This window comes from Hypanus sabinus, chromosome 1 (assembly GCF_030144855.1).
Source record: "Hypanus sabinus isolate sHypSab1 chromosome 1, sHypSab1.hap1, whole genome shotgun sequence".
Taxonomy (NCBI): domain Eukaryota; kingdom Metazoa; phylum Chordata; class Chondrichthyes; order Myliobatiformes; family Dasyatidae; genus Hypanus; species Hypanus sabinus.
In genome coordinates this window covers 144,668,845-144,691,028 of record NC_082706.1, presented here as the reverse complement: position 1 = coordinate 144,691,028, position 22,184 = coordinate 144,668,845, and the positions used below count along the sequence as shown (strand labels likewise).

The window sequence follows — 22,184 nt, the reverse complement described above, 5'->3', positions numbered from 1 at the left end:
ACAATAGATGTGAGTAGAAATGGGCAATATAGTTGTTGAGTCAACTCACCCTGCTCTTCTAGGGTACTGGTATGATGGTTACCCTTTTGAAGCAGGTGGGAACCTCTGACTACAGCAGTGAGACATGGACACATCCACCAGTTGCTTGGCACAGGTTTTCAGTGCTCCACAAAGTACACACCTTGTGGGGGTTCACCCTCTTGAAAGATTTCTGACATCAACCTCCAAGACAGAGATCACGGTCACCAGATGCTGCAGGATTCACACAGGTGTTGATTCTATTCTCAATTTCAAAGTATGCATAAAAGGCTTTAAGGGACTGAAGTATTCAAGATATTAGGTTTCACCTTGTAGGAGATAGAATTATAGAGTCATAAGAGTCAGAAAACTACAGCACAGAAACAAGCCCTTCAGCCCAATGTGTCCATACCAAACCATCAAACTGACTAGTCGACTTGCATCTAGACCACAGCCCTTCATACCCTCCCATCCATGTACCTATCCAAACTTCTCTTAAACAATAAAATCAAATTCACATCCACCACTTGCACTGGCAGCTCATTATTCCTTTAATGAGCTGCCAGTTTTCCCTTAAACATTTTACCCTTAATCCATGAATCCAATTATAGCTCTCAGTGGAACAGGCCTATTTGCATTTACCTATCTGTATCCCTCATAATTTTGTATACCTCTATCAAATCTCCTCTCAATTTTCAATGTTCTAGGAAATAAAGTTCTAACTCAGATCCTGCGGTCCCAGCAACACCCTTGAAAATTTTCACTGAACTTTCATTCGTATTTACATCTTTCCTATAGGCAGGTGACCAAAACTCCACACAGTTCTCCAGATTAGGCCTCACCAACGTCTTATACAACTTCAACATAACATCCCAAAGCCTCTACTCAATACTTTGATTGATGAAGGCAAATGTGCCAAAAGCTTTCTTTATGACCCTATGTACCTGTGATGCCACTTCCAATGAATTATGGACCAGATCCCTTTGTTTTAACATACTCCTCAGTGCTCTACTGCTCACTGTGTAAGACCTATCCTGGTTGGTCGTCCAAAAGTGAACATCTTACATTAGTCTGCATTAAATTTAATCTGCCATTTTTCTGCCCATTTTTCCAATGATGCAGATCCCTCTGCAAGCCAAGATAGCCCGCCCCGCAGTCCACTACACCTCCAATCTTGGTGTCATCTGCAAATTTGCAGATCCAGTTAACCACATTATCATCCAAATTGTTGATATAGATGTCAAACAACAACGGACCCAGCACCAATCCCTGTGGCACTCCACTCGTCACAGGCCTCCAGTCAGAGATGCAACTATCTACGACCACTCTAGCTTCACGTGCGAAGCCAATGTCTAATCCAATTTACTACCTCATCTTAAATGCCAAGCAATTGACTGAACCTTCTTGACCAAACTCCCATGTGGGACCTTGTCAAATACCTTGCTGAAGTACGTCTAGACAACATCCACAACTTTGCCATCATTAGGTTTCCTGGTAACTTCCTTAAAAGCTCTACAAGATTGGTTAGATATGACCTACTATGCACAAAGCCATGCAGACTACCCCTAATCAATTCCCATCTATCCAAATACTCATATCCAGTCTCTTAGAATAGTTTCCAATAATTTTCCCACTACTGATATCAGGCTCACCAGCCTATAATTTCCTGATTTATTCTTGGAGCCTTTCTTAAAACAGTTGCTGTTGCTGTTGTTTGCCTTTTGGAGTCGAAGACGACCACGACTTCTGTCAGATGGAGGGTTTGTGACTGTGGGTCTGGTGGTGACTGGTGAGGCCAATCCGGGCCCTGAAAGCTCGCCCACATGTGGGGCATATGAGGGTAGGTGCTGCAGTGGAAGTGGAGGTAGTTCGAGCCTTGCGCGCGACGCGTTTCCTCTGAACCTCTGCGGTGCGTCTGATTTCTGCTGCATATGCTCCTTTAGTGGTCATGCTCCACCAGCTTGGGCAGTCCAGAGCAAGTGATTGCCAGTCACTGGGATTGATGTTGAGGTCTTTGAGGGACACTTTGAGGCAGTCTTTGAAACGTTTCTTCTGCCCTCCAACTGAGCACTTGCCCTGGCTCAGCTCTCCATACAGCAGCTGTTTTGGTAGCCAACTGTTAGACATCCTGATGACATGGCCAGCCCATCTGGCTTGGGCTTTCTGTAGGCAGGTGTAGACGCTGTGGGTGCTAGCCCACTCCAGGACCTCCATGTCTGGGACTTTGTCCTGCCATCGTACGTGGAGAAGTCTGCGGAGGCAGCTCAAGTGGAAGTGGTTGAGCTGTTTAGCATGTCTGCTGCAGACAGTCCAGGTCTCGCTGGCATAGAGGAGGGTGGTGAGAACCACTGTTCGGTAGACCTTCAGTTTGGTGGTAAGGCTGAGTCCTCTCCGCTCCCAAACATTCTCACGGAGTCTCCCAAAGGCGGCACTGGCTTTAGCAATTCTGTTGCTGATCTCTGCATCTATGTTCACCGCTCGTGATAGAGAGTACTGCCCAGATAAGTAAAGCTGTCGACTGCCAGTAGCTTCTGCCCCTTTACTGTGATGTGTTGTTCCTGGTAGGGCTTTCCGGGTGCGGGCTGGTACATAACTTTGGTCTTTTTGGTGCTGATTGTAAGTCCAAAATTGTCACAGGCTCGTGAGAGGCAGTCCATTTCTCGCTGCATCTTCTGCTCTGTGCTGGCGTTGAGGGCGCAATCATCAGCGAATAAGAGGTCTCTGACGACGGTCTCCTTTACCTTTGTAACAGCTTGTAGATGCCGGAGGTTGAATAGCCCACCGCCAGTCCCGTATCTGACGTGTATATCATCCTGACAATCGCGGAAGGCATCATTCAGCATAGCAGAGAAGACCATGCTAAAGAGTGTAGGGGCAAGAATGCATCCTTGCTTCACACCGTTCATCACTGGGAAGGCTTCTGACTCGTCACCATCATCCAAAACTTTCACCATCATGCCATCGTGGAACTGCCGAACAATCGTGATGAACCTGCTAGGGCAGCCAAACTTCTCCATTATCTTCCATAAGCCATCTCTGCTGACCGTATCAAATGCCTTGGTCAGATCGACGAAGGTCATAAAGAGGTCTCCGTGCTGCTCTTGACATTTTTCCTGGAGTTGGCGTGCAGCAAATATCTTAAACAGTGGAATAACATTAGCTAAGGAAAATCTAACTATCTCTGCTAGGGCCCCTGCAATTTCTTCACTTGCCTCCCAAAGGGTCCAAAGGAACACCTTGTCAGGCCCTGGGGATTTGTCCTTCCTGATTTGTCTCAAGACAGCAAACATCTCACCCTCTGTAATCTGTACAGGGTCCATTACCTCACTGCTGCTTTCCCTCACTTCTATAGACACTGTGTCTGTCTCCTGAGTAAATACAGATGCAAAAAATCCTTTTAAGATCTCCTACATTTCTTCTGGTTGCACACATAAATCACCATTCTGATCTTCCAGAAAATCAATTTTGTCCCTTGCAATCCTTTTGCTCTTCATACAGTATATCTGTAGAAGTCCTTAGGATCTTCATTCACCTCTCTGCTAGTGCAACCTCATATCATCTTTTAATCCTCCCAATTTCTTTCTTGAGTCTACCCTTGCATTTCTTATACTCAAGTACCTCATTTGTTCCTACCTGACTATAGCTGCTATGTACCTCTTTTTTTCTTAACTAGGGACTCAATTTTTCTTGAAAACCAAGGTTCCCTAAACCTGTTATCCTTGCCTTTTATTCTGACCAGCACATCCAACCTTCGTACTTTCAAAATTTCACTCCTGAAGCACTCCCACATACCAAGAACACCTTTGTCAGAAAACAGCCTGTTACAATCCACAATTACTAGATCTTTTCTGATACTATCAAAATTGGCCTTTCTCCAATTTAGAATTTCAATCCAAGGATCAGACCTATTCTTTTTCCATAATTACCTTAAAATTAATGGCATTATGTTCACTAGATGCAACTTTTCCTCCTACACAAATTTCCGTCACCTGCCCTGTCCCATTCTCTAATAGATCAAGTATTGCACACTCTCCCGTTGGAATTTCTACGTACTGATTAAGAAAAATGTTCATGACCACATTTGACAAACTCTATCCCATCTAGTCATGAGAGTCCCAGTCAATATGTGAAAAGTTAAAATCACATACTATAACAACCTTATGTTTCTTGCAACAATCCGCAATCTCTCTACAGATTTGTTCCTCTAAATCACAAGGACTGTTGGGTGGTCTGTAATATAGCTCCAGTAATGTGATCATACTTTTCTTATTCCTCATTTCCACCCATAACACTTCACTAGATGAGTCTTCCAGTCAGTCTTGACTGAGCACTGCAGTGACATTTTTCCTGACTATTAACATCACCCTCCCCTTTTAATCCCTCATGTCGTATAATGTCTATAACAACAGAACCCTGGAATACTGAGCTGCCAGTACTGCCCTTCCTGCAACCAAGTCTCACTAATGACTACAATATTTTTACTTCATTTGTGGCCCATGACCTGAGCTCATCTGTCTGTCTTATGATACTTCTTGTATTGAAATATATGCCACTCCGAACATTAGTCACACCATGCTCAACCTTTTGCTTCTTGACTTTGTCTGAGGTCTTAACAAGCTTTCCACTAACTGTTCTGACACTCTGGTTCCCATCTCCCTGCAACTCTAGTTTAACTCCACCTCCCATCCAGTACTAGCAGACCTTCAGATTAGGCCATTGGTCCCCCTCCAGTTTAGGTGCAAACCATCTCTTGTGTACAGGTCCAACATTCCCTGGAAGACAGTCCAATGGTCCAAAAATCTGAAACCCTCCCTCCTACACTAACTCCTTAGCCATATGTTATACTGTTTGATCTTTCTAGCATGTGGTAGGGGTAACAATCTTGAGATCACAACCCTAGAGGTCCTGTTCTTTAACATAGCACCTAACTCCCTAAACTCACTTTGTAGAACCTTATCCCTCTTCTTTACTATGTCATTGGTACCTATGTAGACCACAACCTCTGGCTGCTTACCCTCTCACTTTAGAAGTTTGAGGACATTTAAGATGTCCTGTACCCTGGTGCCCAGATACACCTGTTGTTGAGGGGGGGGTGGGCAGGGGTTGTCCACAGAGATACTATGCACTGCCTGTTTAACCCCTTTCACCTTCCTGGGTGTCACCCAGTTTCCTCTGTCCTGCACTTTAGGTGTAACTACTTCTCTATATGCCCTGTCTAACATCCCCTCAGTCCTGAACGATCCATTTCCAGCTCCAACTCTTTAATGCAGAGTGCTGGAAGCTGCAGCTGGATGCACTTCTTGCAAGTGAAGTTGTCAGGGTCACTACAGGTCTCCCTGCCTTCACACATCATGCAAGAGGACCATTCAACTATCCTGCCTGGCATCCCTATTGCTCTAACTGTGCAATTATAAAGAAAGAAATAATAAATCAACTGAAAGAAAAAAATATCTACTTACAAGCTTTTTGCCTTCTCTCACTCGTCTCTCCTCGCTGAAGCCTCAAAGAGATAAAGCCTCAAAATCCCCACTATAAAACTGTAATGGCCTGCAAACCCTGCCAACTCTGATGTGTATCTATTCCATCTCTAACTTCAATTGGAATTGTTTTCTCACTCTTAAAATAGCTTTCTGTAGGTCATACCTGGACTTCTTGTATAGTTCTGGATCACCGGTCTTGAATGCCACAGATCTAGCCCTCAGCAGATTTAGGATCTCCTCGTTCATCCATGGCTTTTGGTTTGGGTATGTCCAGTATGTTCTCAAAGGTACACTCTGATCCACACAGGTCTTGATGAAGTCAGTGACAACTGTGGCGTATTCATTTAGATTCAAAGATGAATCTCTGAATACTGTCCAGTCCACTGACTCAAAGCTGTCCTGTAAGCATTCCTTGGTCCTCACTACTGGCACTGTGGTCTTTAGTCTCTGACCATATACTGGGATTAGAAGTACAGTACTGCCAGGTGATCGGATTTTCTAAAGAGTGGGCGTGAGATGGTACAATAAGTGTGTTCTTGATGGTGGTATAGCAGTGGGCAAGTGTGTTGACCCTTCTGGTTCCACAAGTGATATGTTGATGGTAGTTGTTCGGAGACTTCAAGCTGGCCTGGTTGAAATCCCCCACAATGATAGGGAAGGTATCAGGATGTGCTGTTTCTTGACTGCTGATAATGGTGCTCAACTCCTCCAGTGCCTGCCAGAAGTTGTCCACAGGTGGAATGTACACCACTACCAGGATGACAGTGTAAACCTCCATCAGTTGATAACATGGATGACACTTGACCACTCAATGTTCTAGGTTGGGTGAATAGGATTGAGACAGAACCCGCCACATCTCTGCACCATGATGAGTTCGTCATAAAGCATACTCCACCTCCTCAATCTTTAAAAAATCAGACGTCCTGCCTGTTTGATGTACGAAACACTCAGACTACAGTGCTGCATTGAGGTGGTCAAACCCTTTGAACATTGTTGAGTAGATAATTTATGAAGGGAGTTTCTTGATGGTAAGCTCCCTCCTCAACAAGACTAGAAACTCAGCAAGAATGTGTGTTCAAATTTGTAGTATACCAATCCAGAGACAGAAAAAAATAAAGTGACCTTATTTTTTAAGTGGGGATGAAGCTCAGAGGCTCATGTTGAATAAGAGCACTCCACAGATCAGCTGAACTGAAGGCTTGGTCCTGTGGTTAACATTCAATGTACCTTAGCAACACACAAACCACAAAAATGAATAGTCGGGTCAATGAATAAAATTCCTTCAATTACAAAACAAACTCACAAGTAAACAGGAGCTTCAATATTTCTTTAAGCATTATTTTCTTAAAGTTTTTTTCTTACAGTATCACATAATGATAGAGGGAGTTTTGTACTTACAATGAGGTGTAGTACAAGATGATGTTTTTATGTACATATCTTTTGACTGGGTCACTGCAAAGGGGAAAGCACACATTCACAAACACAACTGATTAATTACTCATTCATGATCTGGAAAATACAATCTTACTGGTCAAGAACAAATGACTAAAACATCAGAACAAGCTGTTACGAGAAAAGTTAGGAAACATTTCTTCATATAAAACATATGAGAAGTATGGAACTGGTGTTACACTCTGTTGGAAGTGCATCTTTCTTTGTGTTGGGAGTGCAGATCAGTGTACAGCATTCTGAATGTGGTCCTGTATAAGCAAAGCTAGTCACCTCTATTTATGTATTGACCTCTTACAATAAATCTTTCGCAATATATCTTTCACTTTCCCAACAGTTCATTACATTTACTTCAGAGACTTACAGTTAGAGTCAGAAGTTTACATACACCTTAGCCAAATACATTTAAACTCAGTTTTTCACAATTCCTGACATTTAATCCTAGAAAACATTCCCTGTCTTAGGTCAATTAGGATCACTACTTTATTTTAAGAATGTGAAGTATCAGAAGAATAGTAGAGAGAATGATTTATTTCAGCTTTTATTTCTTTCATCAATTTCCCAGTGGGTCAGAAGTTTACATACACTTTGTTAGTATTTGGTAGCATTACCTTTAAATTGTTTAACTTGGGTCAAATGTTTTGGATAGCCTTCCACAAGCTTCTCACAGTAAGTTACTGGAATTTTGTTCCATTGCTCCATACAGAACTGGTGTAACTGAGTCAGGTTTGTAGGCCTCCTTGTTCGCACATGCTTTCTCAGTTCTGCCCACAAATTTTCGAAATTGACTCCCAGTTCTCAAACTTTCCCAGCATCAAAAGCATCTCTATAATATCTACCATGTCAAAATCTTATGTAGAAGTGATAGAAGGTGCCTGTGATAACCATGTATATGCAACACTGTTACTGGTATCATATCACCCTGCACTGGAGAAAATTCATTCAGTAACAGATACAGTTGAGATGAGCAAACAAAATGGGACTACTACCAGGAGTTGGGATCTTGCTTCCGATCTTTATGCAGATTAGGCACTCACTGAATGGTTCAGTTTTATGAAGTAGGATTGCGAATGCGACCTTGCAGTGTAAGGTTCACCAGAAATCGCATGAGTAAAACAGAATGAAGACACTTACCAAAACATAAAGACAGCCACAATTCCAAAAGTAATCAGTAACTGTACCATCAAGATGGCATAAACCTGTTGGGAAGACAAGAATCCAAGGAAATCAGTGACAATAAACATTCTGCCACAATTCCTTCCCTCTGCAGAGGCAGGCAAGAGCTGGTGACTGAGAGTGAACGAGAGACAGATAGGGAATTAGAAAATCAGATAAAAACTGAGGGAGAGTGATAGCATATGTGTATATGTTTGTGCGGCAGAAAGATGTGAGTAAGAGAGACAGATTGACAGAGAATTTCAGGGTCCACTCTTTATGACCCAGAGGCTGGCAGTCTTATCACCCAAGTACAAACTCACCTTCCGTACAAACCTGTGCCTCACGATCTGGTTGTTCCAGGCCTCTGCGGCAGATGCCTCTATGCTCTCACTGTTGCTGGGCTGAGAGTATGGAGAGAATGTGGCTGACACATATCCAGAACTGCTTCCAGGATCTGGACAGCAAAGCAAAAAGAAATTCTTGAGTATTTGGTTAGACCCCAGCTTGTAATTCATTTTTGGTGCTTTGGTTGTTGTTTTATTTTTGGTTAGTTATTTACTTTCTGGAATTGAGATACTAGTCTGTCCTGCTTATCCCTAACATCTTTGAGAAGGTGGTGGTAAACTGTACTGCTTCTAGTCAAGTCAAAGTCAAGTCAGGTCACTATTTATTGTCATTCCGACCATAACTGCTGGTACAGTACACAGTAAAAATGAGACAATATTTTTCAGGACTATAGTGCTACATGAAACAATACAAAAACTGAACTGAACTACGTAAAACAACACAAAAACTACACTACAAACTGCATAAAGTGCACGAAACAGTGCAGGCATTACCAAAAATAATAAGCAAGACAACAGGCACAGTAGAGGGCAGTAAGTTGGTGTCAGTCCAGACTCCAGGTATTGAGGAGTCTGATGGCTTGAGGGAAGAAACTGTTACAGTCTGGTCGTGAGAGCCCAAATGCTTCGGTGCCTTTTTCCAGATGGCAGGAGGGAGAAGAGTTTGAATGAGGGGTGTGTGGGATCCTTCACAATGCTGTTTGCTTTGCAGATGCAGCATGTGGTGTAAATGTCTGTAATGGCGGGAAGAGAGACCCTGATGATCTTCTCAGCTGACCTCACTATCCATTGGAGGGTCTTGTGATCCGAGATGGTGCAATTTCTGATCCAGGCAGTGATGCAGCTGCTCAGGATGCTCTCAATACAACCTCTGTAGAATGTGGAGAGGATAGAGGGTGGGAGATGGACTTTCCTCAGCCTTTTCAGAAAATAGAGACACTGCTGGGCTTTCTTTGCTATGGAACTGGTGTTGATAGACCAGGTGAGATTCTCCGCCAGGTGAACACCAAGAAATTTGGTGCTTTTAAAGATCTCTACTGAGGAGCCATCGATGTTCAGCGGAGAATGGTCGCTCCATGTCCTCCTGAAGTCAACAACCATCTCTTTTGTTATGTTCACATTCAGAGACAGGTTGTTGGCTCTGTACCAGTCCATTAGCCGCTGCACCTCCTCTCTGCATGCTGACTCGTTGTTCTTGCTGATGAGACCCACTACGGCCGTGTCATCAGCGAACTTGATGATGTGGTTTGAGCTGTGTGTTGCAGCACAGTCGTGGGTCAGCAGAGTGAACAACAGTGGACTGAGCACACAGCCCTGGGGGCCCTCGTGCTCAGTGTGATGGTGTTGGAGGTGCTGTTTCCAATCCAGACTGACTGAGGTCTCCCAATCAGGAAGTCTAGGATCCAGTTGCAGAGGGAAGTGATCAGGCCCAGAAGTTAAGGTTCTCCCACAGTGCCATCCATTCCAGCAACAATGAAGAACCAATGATGTTCGTCTATAGCTAGTAACCAAATTTATGCACACAGTCTCTTCCCTAACTGCCTTTGAGAAGGTAGTGATGAGCTGCCTTCAGAGCAGCTGCAGTAAGAGTTGTATAATATGCAGTCCCAAGATTTAGATGATGAATGAATATGAAAAGGGATATACAGTGCCTATAAAAAGTATTCAACCCCCTGGGAAGCTCTTATGTTTTATTGTTCTGCAACGTTGAATCACAGTGGATTTAATTTGGCTTTTTTAACACTGATCAACAGAAAAAGACTTTTGAAAACAAAGTGATCTACAAAGTGATCTAAATTAATTATAAACATAAAGCACAAAATAATTGATTGCATAAGTATTCATCCCTTTTAATATGACGCACCAAATCATCACTGGTGTAGCCAATTAGTTTTAGAAGTAACATAATTAGTTAAATGGAGATCACTAGTGTACATTCAAGGTGTTTAAACTGATTGCAGTAAAAATACATCTGTATCTGGAAGATCCAACTGCTGGTGAGTCAGTATCCTGGCAAAAACTACACCATGAAGACAGAAGAACATGCCAAGAAACCCCACAAAAAGGTTATTGAGAAGCACAAGTAAGGAGATGGATACAAGAAATTTTCCAAGTTGCTGAATATCCCTTGGAGTACAATTAAGTCAATCATCAAGAAATGGAAAGGATATGGTACAGCTGTAAATCTGCCTAGAGTAGACTGTCTACAAAAACTGAGTGATTGTGCAAGAAGAGAATCAGTGATGGAGGCCACCAAGAGAACTCTGGAGGAGCTATAAGCTTCAGTGGCTGGGATAGGAGAAACTGAGATACAATTGTAGCCTGGGTGCTTCATCAGTTGCAACTTTATGGGAAAGTGTCAAAGAGAAAGCCACTGTTGAAAAAACACTCACATGAAATCTCGGGTAGAGTTTGCCAGAAGGCACGTGGGAGACCCTGAAGATAGCTGGAAGAAGATTCTATGGTCTGATTAAACCAAAATTGAGCTTTTTGGCCATCAGACTAAACGTTATGTTTGGCATAAGCTAAACACTGCACATCATCAAAAACACACCATCCCTACATGAAGCATGGTGGTGGCAGCATCATGCTGTGGGGATGCTACACTGTTGTAGGCCCTGGAAGGCTTATGAAAGTAGAGGGTAAAATAAATGCAGCAAAATACAGGGAAATCCTGGAGGAAAACCTGATGCAGTCTGCAAGAGAATGGTTACTTGGGAGATTTGTTTTCCAGCAGACAATGACCCCAAGCATAAAGCCAAAGCTACATATAAATGGCTTAAAAACAACAAAGTTAATGTCCTGCTGTGGCCAAGTCAGAGTTCAGAACTCTGAATTGAGAATTTGTGGCTGGACTTGAAAAGGGCAGTTCACTCATAATCCCCAAGCAATCTGACAGAGTTTGAGCAGTTTGGTAATGAAGAATGGGGAAAAGTTGAGGTCTCCAGATGTGCAAAGCTGATAGAGACCTATCTACACAGACTCAAAGCTGTAATTTCTGCCTAAGGTACACTGAATAAATACTGATGAAGGGGGTGAATACTTACGCAATCAATTATTTTAGTTTTATATTTGTAATTAATTTAGATCACTTTGTAGAGATCTATTTTCACTTTGACACAAAAGAGTATTTTTCTGTTGATCAGTGTCAAAAAAAGCCAAATTAAATCCACTGTGATTCAATGTTATAAAATAATAAAACATGAAAACTTCCAAGGGGTGGGGTGAATACTTTTTATGGGCACAGTATTACTAAGTCAGGATACTGTCTAACTTGGGGGGAACCTGCGCCATTTATTCTCGGCTTCAAGGTGATAGAGGTAGACTTTTGAAAGACAGACAGACGTACTTTATTGATCCTGAGGGAAATTGGGTTTCGTTACAGCCGCACCAACCAAGAATAGTGAAGAAATATAGCAATATAAAGCCATAAATAATTAAATAATAAGCTAATCATGCCAAGTGGTTAACTGTCAAGGAGGTTTTGGTGAATAACCCTGAAGCCAGGGTGTGCCTGTGGTGGACTGAGCAAATGCTTAGGGTCGCGGATGGAATGGCAATTAAGTCGATTGCTTTGATCTTTTTTTAAAGTGCAATCGTGAACAATAGCCAGATCAGAAATGCTGATCAAGTCATCTAGTTCCCAAAGAGAACTCCGATAGGCCTATCAGATGGTTCACTGCTGCTCAGCGATAGTGGAACACAGTTCACAGTGGAACAGCTTAGTCAAGGATGGGGTGATCAGCACAGATGGACAAATTATACCTCCACTACCCCAGACAGTGGTAGATAGTGCTACAGGAGTTACTCTCATCCAGACAAGTATTCAATCACACTCATGATTTGTGACTTCTAGATATGGAATTTTTTGTAGAGTGCGACCTGGCAATGCTATAGAAAGTGACTGGAGGCTTGTCTTTCTCAAAAACTGTTGAAAATTTTCCCTCCAATTATCTACCAATGATCCTTTGCTTCATTATCTTTCCAGGAAATGAATTCCAGATCACAACCTGCTATGTACATACAGCCAATCTGTAGGGATCATTTTGTACTAAACTGTTATTCTCAGATTTGCAATGGGCTGGTGGTTTACTTCCTGACAGTATAGGCAAGTTCTGCAATTGCATAATAAAAATACAAAATGTTGAAAATAATTAGCAGGTTAGGTTTTTTGTTTGCTGAGAACGAATACTTACAGAGGCCAGGTTGTGCAAAAACCCAGTTCGGATGCTGACTCGTTGGCTGCTGGCCTGGATACAGCTGCTGTAGGGAGTAGGGCTGTTGCATGGGGTAAGTCTGCTGGTCAGTGGACACTGGTTGGTGGCCTGTGATTGGATGCTCTCTACTTGCAATTGTCTCATTGTAGCTTGGTGTTACCGAAGGAAGGTGCATGATTCAATAGTCATTGGCTTTTTAGTGAGATATCAGCATACTAGGAAAGAAAAACAGAAATTCACTTTGGCAAGTTGCTCAACTTTTTGAAGCAAAGCATTGAATATTGTTTGGTAACTTGCACGACCACTAATTAAGTACTTTATGAAGTGTGATCATTGTAGTAACTTGGAAACATGACAACTAATCAAGATCCCATATACAACATGATGTGACAGTTGGTTGGAAAATAAATATCATGTTCTCCCATTTCTTCATCTGGATTGGTATGGCCACTGCTCTGCATGAAACCACAAGAAACTGCAGAGAGTTGTGGACACAGCTCAACAAATCACAGATATCAACCTCTCCTCTATGGACTCAGTCTACACTTCACTACCTCAGTAAAGCAGCCAGTGTACTTCTCCACCCAACCCAGTCATTCTCTCTTCTCCCTATCCCATCAGGCAGAAGATAAAAAAATCTGAAAGCATGTACCTGCAGGCTCAAGGACAGCTTCTACCCGACTGTTATCAAACTCTTGAAACGACAATTCTACAATACGATGGACTCTTGGCCTCACAATTGTTATGATCTTGCATTTTATTGTTTACCTGCACTGCAATTTTTTTGGTAGCTTTACACTTTATTCTGCATTGCTATTGTTTCACTTTGTTTTATCCCAATGCACATCAGTAATGATTTGATATGCACAGACAGTATGCAAGACAAGTTTTCACTGTATCTTGGTACATGTAACAATAACAAACCAATATCAATACCAGTACAGCACCCTGTGATCTTTAGTATCAGGTTTAAATCATATCTAAAAGATGGAAACTTCAACATTGCAGATCTCACTCAGAACAGTTTCTGCTCAGTCCATCTCCTTCAAGATCTAAGAAGGCAGGAGAATGGGGTTGAGAGGGTTAATAAAATTAGCCTAGATGGAACGGCAGTGCAGACCTGATGAGCTGAATGGCTTAATTCTACTCCTAAATCTTATGGTCTTCTGTTCTATGACACTGCTTTCACTTCTGCATCTCCATACTATAATACTCAGTACGTAACAAGAGTTAAACACAAAATACTCCACAGATGCTGGGGTCAAAGCAACATGCACAACACGCTGGAGGAACTCAGCAGGTTGGGCAGCATCCGTGGAAATGAACTGTTCATTTCCACAAATCAAGAGTTGTTGTTTTGGGAACTGTTGTAATGCAGATTTACCGAGCTGATCTCTGGAATGTTTGTCCTCCAAAGAGAGACTGGTAATGAATAGCCTGCATACACTGGAATTTTAAAAAAATTATAGGTGATATCAGAGATAAAAAGAACGTTAAAGGAATTGACAGGTGTTGCAGAGAGGTTGTCTCTTTTAATTGGATAACCTAGGAAGAGGGATCATCTTATCTTGAGTAGAGATGTTTTTTAAATGTAAAGGTGGTAAATCTTTGATTTTTTAAAAAATTTCCATGGACCTTATGATATCACAAATTGGTATGACAACTGGTCTGCCCATGACTGCAAGAAACTGCAGAGTTGTGGACACAGCTCAACAGCTCACCGTGTGTCAGAAACTACCCCCCCACCCCCCCCCCACCCCCGTGGACTCTGTTTACACTTCTTGCTGTCTCAGTGAAGTAATCAGCATTATCAAAGACCCCTCCCCCACCCACCCAGGCCCTTTCCCGTTGCATTGGGCAAAAGATACAAAAGCTTGAAAGCATGCACTAAAGGCTCAAGAACAGCTTCTACCCTACTGTTATAAAACTATTGAACAGTTCCCTAGTATGTTAAAATGGACTCTTGACCTCACAATCTAATTTGTTATGACCCAGCACCTTATTGTCTAACTGCACTACATTTTCTCTGTAATGATAACACTTTATTTTACCTTTTGCTACTGTTTTACCTTGAACTATCACAATGTATTCTGTAATGAATTGGTCTGTATAAATGCAAAAGTTTTCCACGGTACCTCAATACATTATAAATAAATTTACCAATTCAAGGCTGTGACAGACAGATTTTTGTACATTCAGGAATCCAGAGGAAATAAGGTAAAGTGAACTATTTTAAGTGAACAACCTCCAAACAGGTTTATTTCAGATTTCCAGCTTCAGAATGTTGTTTTTAGAGGGTGTGGGGTTAGATAAGAAAGAGGACTTGTGGCAATTATCAGCCATGATCCTACTGAATAACAAAATAGGATAGAGAGACCATCTTATCTTTGTCTCACAAGTATAACATCAATATATGTATGCACAGAGTCATTCACTTCATTGCTCTTTGACATCTTACTTTTGGATATATGGTTGTCACAGTGTACATAATTCATGTACAGTATGCCCTTATTTCCTTGGGTGTTACCTATGTTCATCTCTATAACATTGTCAGGCAGAATGTGGGGACTAGGAAAAGCAACTGTTGATTTCAGATTAATGACAATCCAGCAACATCAATAGCTTGATATCATGGGAAAACAATTGGGAAGAGTATAGATGGGAGAAAGACAAGGTGGGGGAATAATGGGCTACATATTATATGCACATACATACAGGTTGAGCACCCCTGATCCGAAATACTTGGGGCCAGAAGCATTTCGGATTTCAGATTTTGGAATATTTGCATCTATATAATGAGGTGCCTTGGAAATGGTTCCCACATCTATATATACGGGTGCAAAGGATGTTGGGAATAGTGAGGACGAAGTGCCTCAAGAGAGATAAAGGACAGGTGGTGGAGAAGGAGTGCCAGGAGTGGAGAGTAGCACAGATGCAGACACACCTGGTCCTGAGTCATCAGACAAAGCCATTTGTTTCCAAACTGGTTTATTGATCATTACAGAATATTTCTCGGGTGCATCTCACTCCCTCCCTTCTCCCTTCCCTTTTCCCAGCCATGATTCCTTTCCCCTTCTCACTTTCAGTCGACAACAGAGACCCATATTGAAAGGTTTACCATCACTTTGTCATGAAATTCGTTCTTGTTTTGTGTCAGCAGTACAGTGTAATACAGTATACAGTACCAATGCACACAGACAGTACTGTGCAGAAGTCTTAGGCACCTAAAACTATTATGTAAAGTGAAGAAGCTTTCAAAAATAATGAAAAGTTCTAAATATTAAAAATATTACTCTAAAGAGCTATAAATAGTTAAAAACTAAATCATATCAATAATTTGTGTAAGCACCCTTTGCCTTTAAAATGGGTTCACGGTTTATAAGAAAATTGGCTGGTAGGTTGTTCCAAGCATATTGAAGAATTTGCAACAGTTCTTCTGCAGACCTTGCCTGTCTTGTTCGCTTCTCTCTCTAGATAACTCCAGACAGCCTTGTTGATGTTGAGAGCAGGACTCTGAAGAACATACCAGCTGTTGCAGGACTTGCTTTTCTTTTTGCTGAAGGTAGTGTGTTTGGGGTCATTATCCTGCTGCAGCATGACAATCAGACACCTCCCAGATGCTATTGTGTGTTGAATGAGTATCTGCTTGTACTTCTCAGCAATGAGAATTCCATAAACCAACACTATTTACAGAAACGCAGCCACAAAACTGCAGGAAACCTGTGCTTTACTTCACTGTTGGCTGCAGATAGATCCATGTAGCACTCTTCTACGGACAAACATTTTGAGCGGAAAATGTCAAATTTTGACTTGTCGGTCCAGAACATTTGCTGCCATTGTTCAGAACCCCAGTCCTTGTGTTTTTGTGCATAGGTGAGTCTCTTGACCTTGTTATATTTTGGAGGAATGGCTTTTTGGCAGCAACTCTTACATTAAGACCACTTCTGACAGGACTTCTCCAGACTGTAGAGGGATGTATTTGGGTCCAGTTTTTATTAAGTATTGCAATGTACTCTTGCTGCATAACACACATGCTTAATCATACACACACACAACAGCCTCATACCCCAATGAAATAGGGACATGCCTGCCCTAGCATGCAAAGTCAGCTCTGGTGGACTGGGTGGATGAGATCTACAGTGAGATCCAATGGCTTGGATGTTGGTTCTGCAATGCTCAATAGAGAGTGAAGAATTCAAGGGGTGGAACACCATAGCCAGGTTTGGCAGGAACCTGTTATAGTAGTTGACAAATCCCAAAAAAGACCACAACTATGACAAGTTCTTTGGCCTTCGGGAGGCTAGTGCCCATGATGGAGCTGACTGAGTTTACAACTTTCCTCAGCATTTTTTGATCCTGTGCAGTGGCCTCTCCATACTACACAGTGACACAACTAGTTAGAATGCTCTTCGTGGTACATCTGTAGAAATTTGCAACTTTGATGATGTGCCCACTCTCCTCAAACTCCAGATGAAATATAGCTGCTGGCGTGCCTTCTTTGTAAATACTTGGATCCAGGGTAGATCTTCAGAGACGCATACACACAGGAGCTTGAAACTGCTCACTTCTGATCCCTCTATGAGGACTGGTGTGTATCCCCTCGACTTCCCCATCCTGAAGTCCACAATCAGTTTTAGTCTTACTGGAAAATTTTAACTGCAACACCTTGATGAGGAACTGGGTCAGGGATGAGTTGGTAAGTGAACATGAGTAAGGGGTCAGCGGCTTGGGGATGAAGGGCGGGGCTGAAGGGTTCGGGTTAAGAGCAAGTGGTTAATAGTTCGCGGATCAGAGACGGGGTAAAGGGTTGAGGTCAGGATGAAGGGTCAATGGCTTAGGGATGACGGGCTGAGAGGTCAGGAGCAAGGAGTGAATGGGTCGGGGTTCAGGATCAGAGATTCAGCGGGAGAGCTGAAGGCCCCCAGGATGAGGGGACGGGACCCTGAAGCTGCTCCTCCTGCCCCGGTTCTTCTCCGTCCTGCACAAGGCAGACCATCCCTATCCACTTACCGGGAGACTTCGCTAACTGAAAGGCTCCGCTGCTCTCACTCGCCCACCCACGGCCGTTAGAGAGCCGACAACCGCAGAACTCCGTTACCCGGGCAACAGCGCGACCCCCCCCCCCCCCCCCCGGTATTGTAGTTTTGCACGCGGAGCGTGACGTAAACACCACTGGCTATGATCATGAATGGCGCTGGCTGACGGCAAGTCGCTTGTGCTTGTAACTCTCAGTGCACCGTGATCCGCAGTGGGTAGGAGTATTTTCTTGGTTATTTATATTTTATTATTATTTATTGAAATACAGCGCAGAATAGGCTTTTCGAGCCGCGCCGCCCAGTAATCCCCCGATTTAGCCTTAGCCTAATCACGGGATAATTTACAATGACAATTAACCTACCAACCTTTGGACGGTTGGAGGAAACCGGAACACCCAAGTTTTGTATCAGAATATCGCTACGTGTTGTCATCCATGATTAATTTCAAAGTATAATATGAAATACTTCTCCCTCCATCCTCCTTTGTAAATCCACAAGCAGATTTACATAAATCAGTTAGGAATTTTTAGGAATTAGGGGAAATGTAAATTAGGAATTTGATATTTGTACGGCCCAAATTAACAAATAATAAGTGGTAGCAGTTTTCTTTGATGTAGAGAAAGCTTATGATATGTTAGGGACTCAAGTATCCCTGCTTAAACTGGAAAAGATGGGAATAGGTGGTAGAATGTTCAATTGGACTTAAGATTTTTAAAAAATGTGATAGATTCTCTAAGGAATGTGAGTTAGACAAAGGGAGCCCACTTCTTTTTAATATTATGATTAATGATACTTTTTAAAATATAATGATACTTTTTAATATTGGTTCAGATATTTCCAAATCTTTCCAAATGATTTTTCCAAGTGTGGAAGAGAGGCAGGAATTAAATTTATAGAATTAGGAAAATGCAGGCAGCTGTTAATAAAGTAGAGGAATGGGGTCATGGGGGGTTAAATTTTCTGTTGCAAAGACTCAAGTTGTTAATTTTTCAAGAAAGAACATTACACCCACAATTGATCTCAAGTTATATGGTAAATCTCTTAAACAAAAGTCAGTGGTTAAGTTTTAGGTATGTGGATGGACACAAGGTTAACACAGAGGATCCATGTGAATAAAATTCGAGAAAAGTATAAAAAAGCTCGTATTGTGCCCGGGTGCTTGTGATGTGAGTAATAGGTTACTTAAACAAATCTATGTTGCTTTAATCAGATCTGTCTTTGATTATGGATATGTTCCTTATGGGCCAGCCTCACCCCAAGATAAAGTTGAAGCTCAAGCATTAAGATTATGTTGTGGTGCTATTAAACCGTTCCCAACTTCGGCATTACTGGTAGAAATGGGTGAAGTACTTTTACATCTATGTGGGTTACGGTTAGCAATGGTTTATAGGGTTAAAGGAAGAGGACATAAAGTTGGCCATCCACTATTGGTAACATGAGTAGAGTGTTGGGAACATTGTATTTGTAAGGTCTTCAGTTTTGAGTGAATGGGAAATGAATTGGCACAAAATCTTGGGTGGTTTAATGTGGATTATGGTTCCAGTGTACCATTTTCTGTCACGCTTCTATGTTTTTTCCCTTTGCCTGTGGTTGATTTTAGCCTTCAGGAAGATAACAAGATGAGGAGTGGTTGTTTATTAGCCACACAGGAAGTTCAGCATTATATGCAAGGCAGATTGTATGGATTCTTACATATCAACACAGATGGTTCAAAAGATCCAGTGACATTGCCTGGGCATTTCTGTTTATGCTCCAAAGTTTCAGCTGATTATTGAGAACAGATTATTAGACTAAGTGTCAGTATTCACATTTGAGATGGTTGTATAATTTTAGCCTTGGAATGGATCGAAGAAGTATGCCTTAATTATGTTCTTCTATGGTGTGATTCGTTCTCAGTCTGGACATCTATTTAAACAGGTACTTCAAATTGTAGGCCAAACATTCTTCTTGAGATTGGACATAGGTTGAGGCTCTAGTCCTGTGTATACATTTCATAAGGGTCCCTGCCCATATAGGGGTTGAAGATGGCAGACATTCTTGCCAAGCAATCGCTAAAGTTAAGGATATAAATGTAGTGGTGCCTTTGTATAAGGGGGACATGAAAGCCATATTTACAAAGTCGATTCATTCACTGTGGCAACAAAGTTGGGATAAGGAAAAGAAAGGATGGCATTTATATAAAATTCAGAGGATGGTGGGAACTCAACTGAGATATGGATATAAAAGCAGGTATTAAGATAATACTTACATTTTACATGCTTCCTGTTAAGAATTAATTTGCATAATACTGGTATCTGTAGGGAGTGCGCTTGTCAAGAAATAGTGCAGCATATATTGTTTAAATGTACTTCCTATGAGGTGCAAAGGAAACATCTAACTGCTAAATTGGGATCTTTGGGACAGACGCAGTTTAACATGGAAAATCTGTTAGGATTATCACTGTCACCATAATGAATGCAAGTGCATATTTGACTTTCTGAAAAACAGTAGGCTTTTTGATATTATGAGTTTTTTTGGGGGTGGGGAATTTAGTGGGTATAGTTCCTGTTTCTTTGTTCCATACCCAACTCAGTAGGTGGCAGTTATACATCTCATGTTGGTCTGCCAACCGCCATTAAACTTAACACCAAGAAGAGTAAGAATTATGGGAAACCTAAAGCAACACACACGAAATGCTGGAGAACTCAGCAGGTCAGGCAGCATCTATGGAAATGAATAAACTGCCGACTTTTCGGGCCGAAGCCCTTCTTTATGACTGGAAAGGAAGGGGGAAGACGCCAGAAATGTAATTACCAATGTTGGAAATATAGTACAGCAACTACTTGAGTAACTAGCAAGTTTCCCATATTGAACTACAAATCCCAGAAGGCTTAGAGAGGAGCGGTATCATCTGGGGAAACTCCAAATAGCCTCGGCTCGCAGCTAGGCAATGCGAAGACTGGCTGCGCCACCACGCAATGCTCAGTGGGAAATGTAGTCTTTTTTGATCTCGCCCTAAAACGGAAAGAGGCCGGAAAAGGGCAGTAAACTACAAATCCCAGAGGACCAAGCGCGGCGCCGATTGCGTTTTGCAGTGCGTCGTTGACGAGAAGCAGAAGCCGGTGGGCACGCGGTTTTCTCTGACGGGAGCGACGGCAAGGAGAGAGCAGGCGGGCAGGCACCGACCTCAGGTGAGGAGGCGCTCGGCAGCTTATCATGAAACCGTCATTCGGACCGGGTGGGCCGTCTGCTTAAGTCCCAAGGATTTTATTAATGTGAATGGATTCAGTCAGTGACATCCGCCACTGAATGTGGTGGGGGAGGGGGTGAAAGTACCGGCGCGACTGTGGGGCACAGGCCTGGACGGTCTGTTATGGCTTTGGGCCTGCCACGGCTCCCGGGGATCCGGGGATTCCAAGCTTTGGATGAATGGAGGGTTGATGCGGTTTATGCCTTCTCCGGGTGGTCCAGGCTTCCATGAGATCGGATGCTCCTTAGCTTTGGGACACTACCATTGCAGCACTGAGGGAACGCCGCCCTGCCAGCGTTGTTTGCGGGTGGGGGTAGAGATAGCGCCGTCCCCGACCCGACTCTCAGAACACTTTGACCTGTTGCTGATTATACACATATTGGTTGCAGTGACCTCGTGTAACCTACAGTAAACGCAGCTATTTGGCCTCCTTTGTCTCTTTATGGTGGGCCTTCCGTGGAGTATTTGCTTGGTCAGAGGGTGACAAACCTTGGCCATCCGGTGGAGGCCTCGCTGAGTGATCCTCAGAGTATCAAGGAGTTAGTATAGGAGAATGGTGCTGAGTTTAGTGATCGTTGTGTTCTTAAATTATGATAGAGCAGGTACGTGTGGGCTATTCCTGCAACATAGATTTTTAATTCATGGGGGGGGGGATGGGGAAAGAATGTTACTAAGGTAAGAACAGAAGATTAGACAGATAATTTATTGATCCCAAAGGAATTACAGTATCGCAGTAGCATTACCAGTGCACAGATATATGTATATTAAAAGAGAAGAAAGAATTTTTTTTAAAGTTACCTTAAAAATAAGGTGTACAAGATTTACCATACTTGAAAGACCAGTTGTTCCTATTTCTTGATGCCTCCAATGGGAACAGTTTATTTTAGCATATTCACTCGCTGAATATTATTGAAAGTAGTTGTCTCTATAGTGGTATAGAATATTATGATTTTTCTGTGTACACATACATACAGCTACATGCATTGTTGCAAAACAATTATGTATATAGTCCTAGTGTTTGGGCAGTATTTCCCTCCCTTATTTATTGTACATAGTGACAGAGATGCTACATAAATATTTTCAGTCATCATGTTGTGAGATGCATGTAAGAAATTTTAAGAAATTCTAATTCTATAATTTTTTCATGTAATCACAACATAAGTTTTTTAAATTTGGTCACTATATTAACTGAGTCTTGCAATTTCCAGATTTTCCAGTGTAAATATTTAGGCTCTGTTTATAATAACTGATTT

The 22,184-nt window shown here is 42.2% G+C and overlaps 2 protein-coding genes across 2 annotated transcripts in view; one reads left to right on the top strand and one right to left on the bottom strand.

The window, feature by feature from the left end:
- Positions 1-17,777, bottom strand: part of faim2a (Fas apoptotic inhibitory molecule 2a) — a 43,797-nt gene extending 26,020 nt beyond the window's left edge. Inside the window, exons 1-5 of the mRNA XM_059978245.1 lie at positions 17,677-17,777; positions 12,646-12,881; positions 8,426-8,559; positions 8,082-8,146; positions 6,897-6,950 (exon numbers count right to left, since the gene is read on the bottom strand). Of these exons, the coding sequence (XP_059834228.1) occupies positions 6,897-6,950; positions 8,082-8,146; positions 8,426-8,559; positions 12,646-12,841 (449 nt within the window). The 5' untranslated portion in view covers positions 12,842-12,881; positions 17,677-17,777. The remainder of the gene's footprint in view (positions 1-6,896; positions 6,951-8,081; positions 8,147-8,425; positions 8,560-12,645; positions 12,882-17,676) is intronic.
- A 2,975-nt stretch (positions 17,778-20,752) lies between these two features.
- abcf2a (ATP-binding cassette, sub-family F (GCN20), member 2a) overlaps positions 20,753-22,184 on the top strand; it is a 76,927-nt gene continuing 75,495 nt past the window's right edge. The window contains exon 1 of the mRNA XM_059978189.1: positions 20,753-20,872. The gene's annotated coding sequence lies outside the window, so the exon portion shown is untranslated. The remainder of the gene's footprint in view (positions 20,873-22,184) is intronic.